The sequence below is a fragment of the Melanerpes formicivorus genome, unplaced genomic scaffold (assembly GCF_026170545.1).
Source record: "Melanerpes formicivorus ecotype bairdi unplaced genomic scaffold, bMelFor1.0.p_v2 SCAF_38, whole genome shotgun sequence".
NCBI lineage: Eukaryota > Metazoa > Chordata > Aves > Piciformes > Picidae > Melanerpes > Melanerpes formicivorus.
In genome coordinates this window covers 2,550,917-2,568,934 of record NW_027142390.1, presented here as the reverse complement: position 1 = coordinate 2,568,934, position 18,018 = coordinate 2,550,917, and the positions used below count along the sequence as shown (strand labels likewise).

Genomic DNA, 18,018 nt, shown 5'->3' with positions numbered 1-18,018 from the left:
CCAGCTTTTAGGAAGAATATCCTGGCTTGTTCAAGGCACTTTCAGATAAAGATAAAAAAATACCCATTGGTAGCTCTCCTGATCAGTGAGATTGAGAGATTGGGATGGGCAGGCCAGCCTCAGAGCTCCTTCTGCAGTGTAACTGGGATTGCATTGTTGCTGAGGCCTCTGAGTGTGATTCATCTTTGCAAAGACTGTTTTTCAGTCTTGATATAGAGTCTGCAGATTTCTGTAACCTGGCTTCAGGTCTCCCACACTGCAAATTTCCATGCCTGTGGGTAGCTGTAGGTGAAAGGTGGGGTGTTTACCTAAGGGGTTTTTTGTGTGTGGTGTTGGTATCTTACATTCACAGTCCATTTTTCTGTCCTGTCTCTTCAGAGACCCTACTGAATCCAGTGTCCAGGGAAGCTAAGTGGGAAGCCTAGTACTGCTTACAGCTGAAGGAGTCCTAGGAATGGGGTTTGGTGTTCTTTCAGTAAATGATATTATAGGGTATGGAATATTCCTTTGGCTGATCCAGGCCAGCTGTCCCAGCTAGGGCCCCTCTCAGGTTCTTGTCTACCTCTAGCTGGCTTGTTGGGTCTTGGGAAAAAGAGAAACTTTTGATGTTCTACAGGCACTGTTCAGCAAAAGCCAAGATGTTGGTCTCTTAGCAGCAGTGCTTTAGCCACATTCAGAATGCAGCACCAGACAGGCTGCTGTGGAGGGAGTTAACTCCATCCCAACCAGACCTAGTAAGGTGATTCATATACTGAAAACAAGTTAGAATTACCTCTCTTCCTTTCCTAGATCATTCTCTGGGTCAAGCACTTTGAGAACGTTTGTAGCTGTCAGAAAAGGAAATGAGGGGAGGCATTGTGTGCATGAAGCTCAGTCTTTCTTTGTAGAGACTTGTAGGTGTTCCAGGTCTGGCCTTATGCCTTGACTTTCATCTGCTTTGAAATTATTCTTAGTTACTGATAATGACTGGACAGTTGCTCTGTTCAAACCGTGGTGGTTGTTTCACATTAACTTACTCACAGAATTGTCATGGCTTCATAACCATGTCCTGTTTCTTGATTTAAATCCTTCTCCACCCCCCTCCTTGAAGTTAGCACCCTTTAAAGGCCAGGTATCACTAGAAAATGAATGCCATAATTGTAGAATAGTAACAGTTCATCATTTGTAGTACAGTAAGATCTAAACCCATGAGCCTCTGTTGAGGCCTAACTGTGTAGTGCATGTCGTGATCACAGCTGAAGTATTTGTCTGGATTTGGTGACTATTATGATTAAATCCTCCAGAATAAATACTCTTTAAAATACATGATTATATCACTTTCAATCAATGTAAGACTAATTCAGGAGTGCAGATTTAGTTCAGCTTGTTTTGGTGAATAATGCAATGCAGATGCAATTTTCTAAATGTGTTTTTGAAGAGGCATGGTACCTTCTCTCCTGGGTTTGACTGAGAGATGCAGAATGAGGTTTTGGTGGTGTTCATCATAAGCCAGTAAGGAATTACATTGTACAGTTCAGTGCTTTCAGGTTCTGGTGAGCTTCTTGCTGCTGTATCTCGCTTGCATGTAGTTGGAGGAAGCTTGCAATGGAAATGGGTGATTGTGAAAATACACCACACTGGAAAAGAAAATAAAACCTAAGTTCTGGAGAGCAGAATCTGCAAGATTCAAGGGAAATATCCCACTTTTCAGATGTTTGAAAGTACCTACAAAAGGAAAGTCAACAAAATGTTTTCCACATTCTCAAAAACAAAACCCAGCCACCAAACCAGCAAAAAATCCTGAATTCAAATAGCAGCAAAGAGAGTTCAGGTTATAAAGTGCATGTATGTTGCCTGAGCCACTGTGTTGATAGGTTGGACTCGATGATCCTCAAGGTCCTTTCTAACCTTAGTTATACTGTGATACTGTGATTTGCCATGTCCACTTCACATAGATATTCTAGGTTTTCAAGTCCTGTACCGCAGTGTTACGTGCAGTTATCTTGGCCAGTGTTGATCCATGGAAGAAATTTCTTCTGATAAGATGCCTGTGCAACACCATCGCTTTCAAACTGGTCTGTGTAGCGTAGCAGAAATATCCTCTGTGCAGAAATCCCTTGGAATTTAGGGTTTAGGGAAGTGGTATGAAGGATTTCCCACTGGCAAGGAGCTCTGTGTTACTCAGCCCTGATGAAACATGGTTGGACACTGTTAATAACAGGCTAAACATCTGTGAGGAGAGGTTTAGAGACATGGCTTGGATAAGCTAGGTGATTTCTCAGGGGTCCTTCCCTTCCTGTTCTTTACAGCTCTGTAAACACACACCTTGTAAGATCTGAAGATTTGTTTTGGGATTAAGAACAGGAAGCTCAGGACTAAGGTAGTTTTTTGGATAAATGTTTCATGCCTGGCTCTGTACATCTAAATCATTAATAGACAGCTACTATGCCAGCTTTTGTTCTTACTTTAGTAGCTCTGTTCACCAACTTAGATTAAACCACTTTTTCCACATTTACCAAGAACTTTGTCACTCTATTTGCCTTAGAGTTTAAAATGTATATTTACTTCCAAGGTACAGAGTCTGTGAATATAAAAGCAGCATGCTGTATTTAATGTTGGTACCAATGAATCACAGGATAAATGCATTTGGGGTGTTTTTCTGTAACCTCACAAGTATGCAGCATCTGTTACTCAAAAGCAGGTGTGGCAGGCACAGTTGTGGGGATCTTCAGAAATTACTCACTTTAAGGCTCTGCATGTGGTCTTTGTGCATTTGTTTGTGACTGCCCTGGAATTCCACCAACTGAGAAATAAGTTGAAAACAAAATTTTGTTCTTGAATATAAGCAACAATTTCATGGGAAAGTGAATTTGCATTATTTCTTCCTGAGAAATTTGTGTGATTAAGGGGGGTTTATGTTATAAAATTTGTTAGTTCCTTGGATTCAGCAATTATTTTGTATTGACTCCAGTTGCCTTTAAAAGATAATTCAAGACTAGCAGGGTGTCTTTAAAACAGCCCTCTCTGAGTAGCCCTCTTCCCCAACTGAGCCTCTAAATAAGACTCATGCTGTAAATTCAGACACCTATGAGGGCCTTTTTCTAGGAGAGACACACTACACCATTGCTTTTTTGCCTTCTCTGTTGGCCATAGCAAGTTACTGACAAGCTTTCCTAGTGCTCTCTGAAATGCTGCTCATACTAAATCGTATCTGCCCTCTCTCTCTCTCTCTATATATATATATAAGAAGTAGGAAGTTGCTGAGGAAAATGGAGGTATTTGTATGGAAAGGGGATTTAGATTATGTGAAGTTCTTGTGTTTTGGTAAGTTTGGGTCATTGCCCACTTCCAGGGCTACAATAAACAGAAGCAGGATGTACAGGCAGTTGAACTTGCTGCTTCTGTAGTAGCTGCACCAGGGCAGCTTTGCCCACAAATTTTGGATGGCCAGAGGTGGCCAGGCCTCCTCCACAGAACTTGTACCCATCACAGAATGGCTTAGATTGGAAGGAACCTCGGACATCATCTATGCCAATTCCCCTACCATGGGCAGGGACATCGCTCAACTAGACTTGGTTGCTCAAGGCCTTATCCAATCTGTCCTTAAACATTGCATGGGAAGGAGCATCCACAACCATTCTGAGCAATGTATTTCAGAGTCTCACCACCCTCAGACTGAAGAACTTCTTCCTAAGATCCAGTCTAAGCCTACTCTCCCTCAGCTTAAAACAGTTCCTTTTTGTCCTATCACTAGACACCCTTATGAAAAGTCCCTCTACAGCTTTCCTGTAGTCACCCTTTCAGATATTGGAGGGCAGCTCTAAGGTTCCTCCAGAGGCTTTTCCAGGCTGAACACCTGCAGCTCCCTCAGCCTGTCCTCATAGCAGAGGTGCTCCAGCCCTTGAATCATCTTTGCAGCCTCTTCTGGACTTGCTTCAACAGCTCTCTGTCCTTTTTGTGGTGGGGACACCAGAACTGGACAGGGCATTTGAGGTGGGGTCTCACAAGAATGTAGTGAAGGGGAAGGATCATCTCTCTTGACCTTCCAGCCAAGGTGCAGCCCTGGCATCCTCTTGATGTACTCTGGCATTCTTCATCAGTGCTCCCCTGTGGGATGATCCAGGCCCTGGTCTTCGTGGCTGGCTTAATGTTCTGGTGCTGCAGCATTAGACTGCAGAGAACACAGAACAGTTGTTTCTTAACAAGAATTCAAAGTCGATTGTGTGCCATAAGAAGTGGAAGAGCAGCTCATCTGCCATGACAACTGCAGTGTGCTCCTTTTCCATTGTTGAAGTGGATTCCAGCCCTTTTATCTTGCACATAGTGACACTCTTTCACCAGTCTAAAATAGGCATAATTGGGTTTTTCTGTTTAACTTGTGGCTTTTGCAGCTTTGCCTTTTCCTCCTGATTTGTTGTCTGGCTGTTAACTGATGAGGGAGGCAAGAAAAATAATTGGGTTTGTGAAATTAGATCCTCAAGTCTGTTCTCAACTCTCACAGACATATATGCAAAGGATCTATATTTGTTTAAACAGCATTAGGAGTCCTGTCTGGAAAAGGACTGTTGTGGAGTCTGGAGATTTTGTTAAGGTAAGCAGTAAGAAAAGGCTCATGTACCAACATGTAAGAAAAGTGCAGTACAGATTCTTGCATGAGCGCTGAATGCATCTTTACCACAGTGGCTAATGATTGTGAATGAAGTGTCTTAAGTATACTAAGCTGCTTTTATTCCAGGTGGGCGTAAACAGCAGCGTTGCAGGTTCTGAATTGCCAGCTGGCATTGCAGAGCAAAGGAATAATTAAACTCAAAAGATAACAAAAAAACCTCTGTAAGAAATCAGGCCTGTGTGAGGCACAGCTGGTTTTTCAGATGAGCTCAGTAGCTGCATAGTGTTCAGTTTTTGTGAGATGAGAAATGCCATAAATTAATACAGAATGTTTTATCTGTTTTTAGGCTGGTACAGAGGAGTTTCCATTAAGAAGCCCAATGTGAAGGTAAGTGTGAACACAGTTATTCATTTAAATCTAGTGGAAGATCATGGGAACAGCAAAAGGCAAATAACCAGAGCTAACCCAAGTGGCTTTAAAGAGTTTTCTGCGGGCTGATGGGAGGAAACAGGACAGCTGCAGGGTATGCAAGTGATACAACTTCCATAGTGAAAGACTGGTGTGGGGACTAGACTGATGTGATGGTAGGCTGCTTGTTCTGGTTTGGTTTTGTTGTGGGGTTTTTTTAATCTCTGTCCTTATCATCTAATGTAATGTGGCATATCAGTGTAGAGGCCTGCCCTTGGAGCGTACTGATGCTGTGCTGCAAACTGCATGACAGCCTCTTTTCTGGCTATCCTGGCTGGCTTCTGCTAGTTACATCTGTTACTCATTCCTTTCTGCTAGCTGCAAGCTGTTCTCTGAGCTCTTCCCACTTGTGACACCTTTTTCCTGCTTGCTCATCACCTGTTAGTGGTTTATTGGGCTTACAGAGTCTTCACAGTAGGAAGAAGTTGGCTAATCTTAAATGTTTTCTTTTAGATCAATCTTGTCTCTTCCAAGGCAGCTGTGTAGGATTAGAGTGACACATTTTCATTTCATCCTGGTTGACTTACCCATGACTTTTATACCAGAGCATACTTCTCATGCAGTAGTGTTTCTGAAAACTTCAGGAATGGAAAGTACCTGTCTTGGATCTCTCTGTGATATTCTTATTGCATAGACTTGCAGAGCTTCCTTGGTAAGAAGTTGATCTTTCAAGGTGGAGGTTTGATTCATTGTGCTGTCCTGTTTGAATATGCATTACAATTAGTTGTGACTAATTTGCATGTTGACTTGTGACTGTGGCAGCTTCTTTGACACAGTGTTAGGGCTGGAGGATTTTTGCTGGGTGTATCAGCAGTTATTCATTGTGGCTTGGGACAAAAATGCTAAAAACTGCAGGTGTATTTTTCTGATGTGAGGACTTCTTCTCTTACAGGGGATTTTTCCTGCAAATTACATTCACCTGAAAAAGGCAATTGTCAGTAACAGGGGGTGAGTATTTTCTAAGAAGCTGTAGTGCTGCTCACCTAAAAGGTAGCCTAAGAAATAAGTAAAATTTATGGAGTGGTTTTTAGTTCTTTCTGTCTTCTGTTGTGTATTTGTGTTTGAAAATTAAATGGGAGTCTGCAGAGCTCTGGGGCATTTTTGTTCTTCACTGTAGCAAGAATCAGTTCTGTTGGTTATCCCCATTCACTTTCACTCATAAAATTGTAACTTCAGAGGTGCCACCTGAAACAAACACGGTTTAAAGAACTCAGTCTCTTTCAGTTCTGCTTGTTTTCTCACAGGCAAAATTCTTTGTCCCTCTTTCATACGGAGGCACTAGCAGGCAGACAGCCCATCTTGCTTATCAACAGATTTCCACTGAGACATGCCTGACAAGGTAGCTATGTTACTTGGAAACTTTTCAAAAGGATCCAGCCCTCCACACCTCAATCCAAAGAATGGCTGAAGCACATGCTGCTGAAAATGCATAGCAAATACAGTTGTGCCAGGTTTTTAAGGTAGAATCATAGAATGGTAGGGTTTGGAAGGGACCTCTAGAGATCATCTAGTCCAACTCCCCTGCCAAACCAGAATCACCTAGGGCAGGAACATGTCCAGACAGGGTTTGAAAATCTGTAGAGAAGTAGACTTCACAACTTCCCAAGGTAGTGTAATATGTGTATGTTTTGAATCTTCAGGTAAGATTTGCTTACATTGGTAGCTTGGAAATGAATTACAGAATAGTAGGATTGTTAGGGTTGGAAGGGACCTCAAGGATCATCTAATTCCAACCCCCACTGCTGTGGGCAGCACCCCTCACACTAGATCAGGTTGCTCAGAGAATGAAGAATTTCAGCCTTTCTTTGTGTAAGTTTTCTGTTCCAGGAATACATAGAGACATACAACAACTTAGTTTCATAGTCCTCTTCCCCATCCCTTGCTACTTTTGGCTTCAGCTAACAAGGCACAGTTATTTCTAATAAGAATTTTCAAAAGAGAAACACTGCCATGAAAGTGTGGCTGCTTTCTAATGATTTACTGTGGTGTCTTCTAAAATAACAAAACACAGTAAAGGAAAACCCCAGTACCTTATTCAGTATTACACCTTATTTACTTGCTGGCACTCCTGTAACTGCACAAAGGACAGAAGTAGTCTAAGCTAGTTATGGAATGGTGGTTTGTAGCTTTCTTTAGGAGGCTTTCAGAGTGGCTGTGTGCACAGTTGCACTGCTGAAGAGTTAGGGGGCAGTTGGTATTGGGTCTGCTGCAGAGGCTGCCTCTCCCTTGACACCGCTTGCCCAAACCACCTTTTGAGGTACTGTTTTTCAGCACCATTGCTTTAGGACCTACAGAAAATTGTTTCAAAATGGTGTTTCAGAAATGGGTTGGGGTTTGTTTTCATAGCCTTCTCTTTTTTTAGAAAGTGCTGAAAGAGCAGAAGCTTGAAATAGACCTTTTTAGTGTCTAGCACTTGTTTCGGTGGTAGCATTCAACATAAAGGACGAATCAGGGCATTAACAGCTCAGATAACAGTGTTACAGTACATACATGAGTTATCATAGTCTTACACTTCATTGTGATATGATCCAAGGGCTGGAACCCCTCTGCAGTGAAAACACGCCAAAAGAGTTGGGGTTGTTCAGCCTGCAGAAGAGAAGGCTCTGGGGAGACCTTATTGCAGCCTTCCAGTATTTGAAGGTGCCTATGAGAAAGATGACAGCAATCCTTTTAGCAGGGCCTGTTGTGACAGGACAAAAGTAATGGCTCTAAACTAAAAGAGGGGAGATTAGACAAGGTATCATGGCGAAACTTTTTATGATGAGGGTGGTGGAACCCTGGCACAGGTGGTAGAAACCCTATCCCTTGAAACACTTCAGGTCAGGTTTGATGTGGCTCTGAGCAGCCTGACCTAACTGAAGATGTCCCTCCTCACTGCAGGCCAGTTGGACTAGGTGACCTTTAAAGGTCTCTTCCAACCCAAACCATTCTGTGTTTCCTTTTAATGGGTATGAAGGATCTTGAGTGCACAAGGACAAGTCCTGTCTTGATTAGAGAATTGCTCACTCAGGTTTTGTATGCAGTAAGTCCTCTTGGTAGGAAAGGTTCATAGATGGTAGATCTTTTGGGTAGTTAATATGTTAGCCAGTATCATTAATTGGAGGGGAAAAAAGGGTTGAACTGGCTTAGAGAGAAGGGACACAAACTGTTAAAGACCTCACTTTACAGGGGAAGTAATTAATAACAGGTTAATTTTACATGCTACAATCATGAAAAGTTTTAGTTAACCTTGATTAGAATAAAATTATGTATTTTGAACAGATTACTCTGGGAAATGCTGCACATAAGGTGATCACTTTGGAATGTAATGGAGGAACAGTCAATATGACTCTGAGGTTGCTCTAAGGTTACAAGAGACTAAATGTTTTTCTTAGGCTATTTTCCTATGTGTTGAACAAATTTAGCCAAATTCACTTTCTAGAGTTTTCCAAAGTACTACGCTGACATTTCTTGTTCTACCTTTGCCAGGATACCTTTCCTAATTATTTTCCCTTCCTTTTGTATAGGCAATATGAAACAGTTGTTCCACTTGAAGATTCTGTTGTGACTGAAGTCACAGCAACGCTGCAGGAATGGGCTGTGCTCTGGAAACAGCTGTATGTGGTAAGAGCACTTCACTTCTCAGCTGTCGTGGCAGATACGTTGCCTGCATGTCAGTCCAGTAGGAAAAAAATCATGATCAGTATAAGAATTGATAGGTTGATGTTATCTTGAGGGGCTTGGCTAACTGCAGAGTCACTAATCATGTGACTTTCACATGGACTACATTGGAAATGCCAGCAGGTTTGAAATTCTGCCCTCAGGTTTGGCAGCTTCGTTGTTCAAAAAAAGTGGGTTTAAATGTGTAAGAAATAATGTGTTTAGTGACACAAAATGGAAGACTTCTCTAAATCCCATCCAAGGCTTCCAAGAATTGTTCTGCAGTCCGTGAGTATTTGTTTTAGCATGCAGGGTTTGAAAGAGGAACAACTTGGAGGTCTTTCTGTATGGTTGTTCCTTCAGCTATTAAAACTGAACACTCCAGTGTTTAAGTGTTGAGTTCTATACTCATCTGTTCTATTTAATTTTCAGTTTCTGCTACATGACATCACCTACTTCTGCTTTCCTCTGTGCTCTCCTTTTTTCAATGACCAAATCCCATGGAACAGCCTGCACATTTCAAAGTACATTTTTCCTGCCTTATTTCCTCCTTTTAGCTTAGTGATTACAGTCCATAGCTGTAGGATTAGGCTCAAGAGCTGTAGGTGGTCCAAGCACAAATTTCCTTTCTTTTCTTACTTCAGAGAAATACCTCCACATAGGGTGGTAGCAGCTTTGTTTCCTTATTTAAACCTGAAGTGACAGTAGTAGGTATCTGGAAAATAAACCCAAAAAGATCCAGTTAAACTAGTCTAGTGCCTCTAGCATAACCAGTCATGTTCCATACTCCCTTCAAAAAGCAATCAAGCCTGTTAGGAGATGAGTTTTATTTTTGTTGCTCCAGATTCTCTGGTGGATCATATGCCTCTGGAGAAGTTTGCATGGGAAGCAGCATCCAGTCTAACTCGTGAGTGGGGGGATGGCACATGGTATACACACGTTTATACCACTCTGATACCTAGAAGTCCTTTGTCTGTTGCAGAGACTTACTTCTGTGGTGTATGTGAATAAAGCAATCTTTTCTGTTTTCTTCCTGTAAGATTCTTTCTCCCCAGTGTCAGATGAAGATGACAATAGTAATACTGACAATGGTATTGAATTGTAGAAAGGGGAATCATTTTACCTACAAATGAGTTACACTTCCTTTCTACTAGTCTATTTCCTTTTTATTGTTAAAGCTAGTTCCATGAGGAGAGGGAGAGAGAAAGCTCTAGATACAAACCTTCACTTAGTGATTTTCTTTCTGGGACTGTTTATTTTCTAGCTCATTATACTTACTCTAACTTTGCATACAACATTATTGTATTGCTAAGTAACAGGGGAAAGAGGCAAGTGTTCCATGAGAAGAAGAAACTGGCAGAGCTGCAGAGTGGAAAATCTATTTTAGGGTGTTTTTTCCAGAAATTAGAAACAAAATATAATTCTAATACAGAAATAGCCACAGAATAGTTTAGGTTGGAAAGGACCTCATCAGATCATCTAGTTAAACCATCTTCTCAAGTAGGGTCAGCTAGATAGGGATATCCAGGACTGCATGCAGTGAGGTTTTGAGTTTTCTTGTGAATGGAGACTCTACAACCTCCCAGGGCAAAGCTGTCAGTGCTTGACTACCTTCAGTGGGTTTTGTTTATGTTCAAGACTACTTATGTAGTGCCATAACCTTTCTGATGTTGAAGAGCAATCTGCATCCTCATTGGGTGGGTGACAGAAAGCTGTCTCATTTGCAGCCTGTAAACTTGAAGCCTGTGGAAGCATACAGAAGTGGACAAGTGGAGGTGGAAGAGCTGGGGTTAGGATTTTATTATTGATGTCCAGGCTAGAAACTGTGCTGTGAGGTTGTCTCTTAAAATACATTCAAAGACTTGATGGAAATGCTTGTTGGATCAGCACCAGCAGAAATGTGTGTTATTCCCAAACTGTAATAAGAATCATCTAAGAACTCCAATATTATTTCTCATGCTTCTGTGCCTGGTCAGTGTTCCAGAAAAGTTCAAGTGAAAGTTCAAATGCTAGTTGTTCCTACAGGTGTTTTCAGTAGGCCAGTGCCTATAAATGGTGACAGCAGGCAGTGAATAGTTCAGTAGTATTGCACTTGTTAATATCTCTGGGCTGAAACATTCATCTCATGATTTTTGGCAAACTCCTTCCCTGGGTAGAGGCTTAAAAGACCAAGTTTATTTCAATTAGAAATTCCAAGAAACAGCTTTAGTCATAGTGTTGAGATACATTGTAAGGTTTGGATTTGCCTTTCAGTTAAATGATAGGAATTGGAATGCAATAGCCAGGAAGCCTGGAGTGATCACTACCTGAAGAGGGGTGCTTTGTTATTCCAGTAAAATACAGCTCAGCTGACAAAGAGTTGGAGGGCAGGGAACAGAGAAAAATGGAAGGGCAAAGTGAAGCACAACTTTGTGAGGGGTGATTGTAGAAAATTGGTTTGTGTAAAATATTGACAATCTTCCTCAGTTCCTTCTGGCCATGAAGAGTCCATGCTGCTGCCAGGGAGAAACTCTGTGTGGGGAGGCTTGGACAGCTTTGAGTTAATGAGAGTTGTGCAGTAACTGCAGTTTGTACGTCTGTGACATATATAGGGAAGATTATCTTGAGTTTACTGTACTGCACAGGGCTGTGATAGTCTTGTAATTTTTGCTATCAAGGTGAAAGCCAAGTGATGATCTTTGTAGAAATAGAAGCTGAGACTGCAGAGAAAGAGGTGTTCATGTGCAGTGAGCTCATAAAGGAAGAGCTGTGCCCGAAATGAATTTGAAATCAAAAGATGTATGGCTTGCTCCTTGCTTTCTGATAGTATGTTTTGCTCTGAGTAGTTGGCTTCTGATACTACAACCCTTTAGATGCTAACAAAACAGTAAGATTTCTGGAAATTCAGGAAGTTTCTCTCTGGTTTGCAAAGGATATAAATAATACTGATATGGGAGCTATCAGCACTTGTTATTCATACTGGGTATTTTGTGTAGCAGCAATGATAACCTAGGTAAAAATTCTCTGTCTACTTAGTAATCACCTTTCTTACTGAGTAATAAAACTTAAGTATGTAATGCTTTTGAAGGACTAAAGATAATGCAACTTCTGTAGCTCTGGGGGCAGACATTTTTAGCAGGGCCTGTTGCAGTAGGACAAGGAGTAAGGGTTTAAACAAAGAGAAGGGAGATTTAGACTAAATATAAGGAAGAAATTTTTTACAATGAAGGTGGTGAAACCCTGGCCCAGGTTGCCTAGAGAAGTGGGAGATGCTCCATGTCTAAAACCATTCCAGGGCAGATTGGGTGGAGCTCTCAGCAGCCTGAGCTTAGCTGAAGATGTCCCTGGTTTATAAAGAGAAGATGCCAGTGATTCCCTTCCCCAATACAGTACTTCAGATGGAGTGGAAAAGGAAAGAAAAGTTGATTATTTGTATGACTGGGAATCTGAGCTAGTTCCCAGTCCAAAGGGACAAGGAATAAAGAGCAGAAAAGCAGGAGCAAAACTTGGGGAGACTTCCATAGGCATAGAGGTAGAGAAAAAGATGTGAAGTTGTATTTGTTATGGTGAAATGTTTGTGCATGGCTCTCCTGTAGTTGCCTGCACCAGTGTATAACTTCCACTGGGACAGCAAAGTAATACCAGTAAGGTAGGTAACTTTCTCTCTTACCCCATATGTGTTGATAAGATTTATTAATTTTATACTAAATCTAAATAAAGGATTTGCAAGTTCTCTGTCAGCTTTTGTTAATTAGGTCAAACAAGACTCCTGTGAGTTGTTAAGTCAGCTAAAGAGATTGCTGAAACTCACAGCTGGAGCATAGTAGCTATTTTAAGAGTGAAGAAAAATTCCTCAGAGTGTAGGATGCGATGTGAGGACTATTTCTGTCGAAACAGCAGATGACTGTAGAGAGACCAAACATAATTGCTCAATTTAGAATTTGGTCAAATCAATAAAGGTAATTTTCTACTTTCATGCAGAAGGGGAGCAGGGGGGGTGAGGTGTAGAGTGACTTCTTGTGTAGTATTAGAACTAAAACCTACTGGTGTTGATAATAGATGGACTTTCTGCCAGCTGAGTCTGAAGCAAATTTCTTGTTGACTTCTTTCAAATTGTCTGAGGGATCCTATCAAGGAAAAGAGAGTAGGTAAAAGGACATAGTGAAATCCAAGCTGTCTGATCTGGATGTTTGAGAGTGTCCCTAAAATTGAAGCCTTGGTTCAAAAGTCATGTGAAAACAGGCTGTTTCCTGAATCACTAAGGTATTCTTGTAGGGGAGTGTCTTATATTTTTATTTAGGCTTTGCTTAATATCTGGTAAAACATGAAACTGCTGCTGCACTTCCTGAATACACAGACAATGTGTGGTGTGGTCTAAACCAGACGTGTTGCATCTGAGGTCTACTTCAGAAGGTCTCCCTGGAAAGGACAGAATTCTTCAAGTGAAGGCTGAGCATGTTTCACACACACTAGGAGTTCTGTGGAAGCAAGTTCCTGGAAAGATGAAGTATTTGTACTGAGACCTATGTTTGGAAGTGGTGGTGCATGTATAGGTGCTCAGTCCTCTCTCTTTTTTTCTTAGTCACTTTCAAGGTTACCTACAAATAATGAAATTCCTTCAGTGTGATTGTTCAAGACTTTGTGAAAGAAACATCTAAATAGAATCTTAAGAGCTTGTCTGGCCCCACTTGACATTAACAGAGTCACTCCAAGTTATTGCTAAGGTCCTATTTTGTAATGCTCAGCAGCATTATGAGTATTTTTATGTCTGTGCTTGCAGTGAAGGACAGATCTTCCTGGAGGGGCCAGGAACTCACATGTAAGTTTGAGGCAGCCAGTAGTCTTGTCAAGTCCTGCGCAGAATATCAGGGAAACTACAAGTAAATATTTAGACTTTCAGTAGAATCTAGTTCTTTAGTTTCTCAAAGTGAGCAGTAGGGTGGAAAAAACATCTGGTTGCCTAGCAACATAATCAGAGGCTTTTAGCAGCTTCCTCCTTTGATTACTAGAAAATAATCTGAACATTTTTCCTGATTGAATTATGAAGGATATGTGCAGAATGATTTTGGGAACGCAGAATGATGAACATTTTAGTGTTGTGTGCCTAAATCAGATGTTTTTGTAATTTGGGATGTTCGGTTGTGAAACGTGAAGCTGGAGAGAAATCATAGAATTGTCAAGTAGCCCAGGTTGGAAGGGACCTTAAAAATCATCTGGTCCAACCTTTTGTGGGAAGGGGAGCCTAGATGAGATTACCTAGCACCCTGTCCAATTGCTTCTTGGAAACCTCCAGCACAAGGGACTCTACCACATCCTTGGGGAGGTTTTCCCAGTGAATGATTGTTCTTACTGTAAAGAAACCTCTCCCAGTGCAACTTACACCCATTGCCCTTGTCTTCTCCATGTGTCTCCTTGTGAAGAGAGAGTCTCCATCCTCCTTGTAGCCACTCTGTAAGTACTAGAATGCTGTGATGAAGGTTTCCCTGAGCTTCCTTCTCCAAGAACAAGAAACAATCTCCTTTTGTCTATTCTCGTAAAGCAGGTTCTCCAGGACCTTAATCATCTTCGTGGCCCTCCCTGGGACCCCTTCCATTCTGTCCCATCTTTCTTGAATTGTGGGGACCAGAATAAAGACCACAATATAGAAGTGTCAGAGTGTGTTTCACATCTGTGTGTTACCTAAAATCCTGGGCTTTTGTGCTGCTTAGATACGTTGTCTCTGGAGGGTTTGGTAAAAGGCCTCATGGTGTGTGAATTGAGACGTGCATTTAGACAAATTTATTAGATGTGGTTTCTTGGAGGTCCTTAGGTGATGTCATGACTTCTGCATTTCTTCTCTGGTGGAACAGCCCTTATGTAGAACTTACACTCCATATTTATTAGGTCACTGCCATAAAATGCTATCCATTTCATTCCATCTCCCCACAGCACTAATGTGCTGAAGTTCAGTTGAAATGCTTTGTATTTTATGATTTTAAAGAATTCCCATAGTTGTTATTTTTCCCTTCCCTATGTTTAAAAGGTTTAATGGAATTGGTCTCTCATAGTGATTTATGGTAGTGATCTTTAAGGAATTAGAAGTAGGTTTATGTTTTGGGAGAGTGAAGATGAGTTTATGCACAAGTCTTGTATCATTCAAATTTGAGAAAGTACACTAATTATTTTGAAAGCTACTTTCCTTTGAAGACCACAGAACCTAGGGTTGATTATGGGGCTTAAAGAACAGTACAACAAGGAGCAGTCTGTGCAGTACATTTCACTTTTCATGGACTTCCAAGTACAGATTTATAGAATCATAGAATTGTTAGGGTTGGAAGGGACCTCAAGGATCATCCAGTTCCAACCCCCCTGCCATGGGCAGGGACACCTCCCACTAGATCAGGTTGCTCAGAGCTATATCCAGCCTGGCTTTCAAAACCTCCAGGGATGAGGCTTCTATTACCTCCTTGGGCAACCTGTGCCAGTGTCTTACCACCCTCATTTAAGATTATTAGGATCAACTGGACAGTTGTTATGGTTTTTCAGACAAACAAACAAAATGTTGACTTTAAAATAAAACCTTCAAGGTATTAATCAGATTGGAAGGGAGGAATATATGTTTCCAGTTACCATGGAGATGGGTAGATTTTAATAGATTTTAAAAATAAAGACAGAATTAAATGTAAGTCACCTTCTGGTGTCCTTGGCAAGTCCTGCTGTGGCAAGCTATGTGCAGGGTGTATTTATATGTGCTTTGTAGAAGTGTGTTATTTAGTGATTGATCTGGGAGGTCAGAACGTGCTCTCTTCTTTTGCTGAATAGATGAGAAGAGCTGCCTGCTTGTTACTGAGCCTCAGAGCAAATGTTGAGGGGATTTGGAAGGGGGTTTTTGAGATTGATTTTAAATGTTTGAAGTATTAGTTGGTTTGTAGCTAACAAAGAGCTCTTGCCATTTAGAACAATATTCAGGCTACCATATGCTGAAAACCATGTGGAAGTATGCATGGAAAGTACTTGTGCAGTACTGAAACATGGAAGTTTGATTTCACTGAATGCTGGTTTAAAACTGGGTGTAGACAGCAAGGGGACAGAATACAATTTGCTCAGGGGAAACCAGTGGCTGACCTGCAGATCCTGTCAAACTGTTCCTTTTGTACAGTAAATGTAACACTTTGTTGTTGTGGACCACGGAAAGGAAGTTTTAATCCAAAAATCATTTGTAACAGGAGACCCTCACCTGGGCTTGACAGGCTGGACAGATGGGTAGAGTCCAATGGCATGAGATTGAACACATCTAAGTGCAGGGTTCTACACATTGGCCACAACAACCCCATGCAGTGCTACAGGCTGGGGTCAGAGTGGCTGGAGAGCAGCCAGGCAGAGAGGGACCTGGGGGTACTGGTTGATAGTAGGCTGAATGTGAGCCAGCGGTGTGCCCAGCAGGCCAAGGAGGCCAATGGCATCCTGGCCCGTATTAGGAACAGTGTGGCCAGCAGGATCAGGGAGGTCATTCTGCCCCTGTACACTGCACTGGTTAGGCCACATCTCGAGTCCTGCATCCAGTTCTGGGCCCCTCAGTTCAGGAAAGATGTTGACGTGATGGAAGGTGTCCAGAGAAGGGCAACAAAGCTGGGGAGGGGTCTGGAGCACAGCCCTGTGAGGAGAGGCTGAGGGAGCTGGGGTTGCTTAGCCTGGAGAGGAGGAGGCTCAGGGGTGACCTTATTGCTGTCTACAACTACCTGAAGGGAAGTTGTAGCCAGGTGGGGGTTGGTCTCTTCTCCCAGGCAACCAGCACCAGAACAAGAGGGCACAGTTATGGATGTTATGAAGAAGTTATTCCCAGAAAGAGTGATTGGCCATTGGAATGTGCTGCCCAGGGAGGTGGTGGAGTCACCATCACTGGAGGTGTTTAGGAAGAGACTGGATGGGTGCTTGGTGCCATGGTTTAGTTGACTAGATAGTGTTGGCTGACAGGTTGGACTCAATGATCTCAAAGGTCTTTTCTAACCTGGTTAATTCTATTCTATTCTAAATATGATGTTAAGACACAATTACATTTGAAATAGTGGTGAATGGTAGTGGGGTTTGAAAAAAAAGCATAGGGGGAACTGTTGGTCTGTCTCTTGGGAATGAGTGAGCAAGCTGGTGTGCCTGTGGAGAACTTAGAAGGCAAAAGACTGATCATCCCCAGTGGGTATTTATTGGAACTCGAAGGGCAGTTTGTTGGATTTGATTTTATAGGAGACAGATACTTTTTTTTGACAGAAAAGCCAAGAACATCTGTCCTCTTGGCAGCCTGTCTGGCACTGTTGTTTATGAGGTATGAAGAAATGAATTTTAATCTCTATCTATAGAAGACAATTCTATATGCTTTCTAAGGGGAGTGGGTAACAGTTTCATAGGTGAGAGGGATAGAAAATCAGGGATGAGATTATGAGTTAGTGTGTGCACAGGTGTACTAAAACTCTGGTGGCTGGGGAGACAGCACTGTAGCTGCAGCAGTGGGCAGCCAACACTTGGCCTGCCAAATCTGATTACTCTCTGCGTTGTTGCATTTGGCTGGCAAGGAGGTAGTGGTTGATGATTGTGTCCTTCTGAACAGGAATAAAAACTCATCTTAATTTAAAACTCATCAGTGGTAAGTCTGGGAAATAGATAGGTACTTAATTTTATGTAAGGTATTAAGGTGAATTTAAAACATACAGCAAGATTATTAAAGACCTGTTTCTTATTTCAACTTCCAGCCACATGATTGTGGATATACTGCAGAGATCATTGGTAAATTAAAGCCATTGTGGAAGTAGAGTATGTGTTGCAAAGGAAAGTGTTCAAGGAGCAGTGTTCTCAGTTGTCTATTTCTTGTGTAAGTCATGATGAGACCTTAATTTTATGGTCACTTAGCATGGGGTGTATGGTAACACAGCTGTAACCCCCATTCCTTCCTCATGTTTCATCTGTTCTCCAATGAATAGTGAGTATGACTTCTGGAAAGAGGGAGAGACACCCTTCAGGTAGAGCAAACAATGCTCTCTCCAAAAGGGTTCTGACCTTCCTTTTGCTATGTCAGTATTATAGGAGGTATCACAAGCCAGTTACACAGAATTAGTGGACACATCTGTGCTTAAGCAGTTTGGTCATAGACTTTGCTTAAATATTAAAATACTGAGTGCCAGGTTTGATTTCAGAGTTTTCAGCTGCTAGCATGGCTAGCATTGTACTGTATAATAAAGCCTTCTTTAGGTAATGAAGATACTTTGATTGTACATTTACCCCTAAAAATAACATAATGCCTTTGGGGTGGGGGGAATAAATAGATGATGTGAAAAGTCAGCTCCAAAAGATAAATGAGTTTAGAGCAGCCTGAT

General features: G+C 41.7%; 1 protein-coding gene across 12 annotated transcripts in view; it reads left to right on the top strand.

The window, feature by feature from the left end:
* DOCK3 (dedicator of cytokinesis 3) overlaps window positions 1–18,018 on the top strand; it is a 207,297-nt gene that overhangs the window by 28,605 nt on the left and 160,674 nt on the right. For all 12 annotated transcript variants that reach the window (XM_068157820.1, XM_068157819.1, XM_068157818.1 and 9 more), the window contains exons 3-5: window positions 4,935–4,975; window positions 5,949–6,004; window positions 8,563–8,659. In XM_068157820.1, coding sequence (XP_068013921.1) covers window positions 4,935–4,975; window positions 5,949–6,004; window positions 8,563–8,659 — 194 coding nt within the window. The remainder of the gene's footprint in view (window positions 1–4,934; window positions 4,976–5,948; window positions 6,005–8,562; window positions 8,660–18,018) is intronic.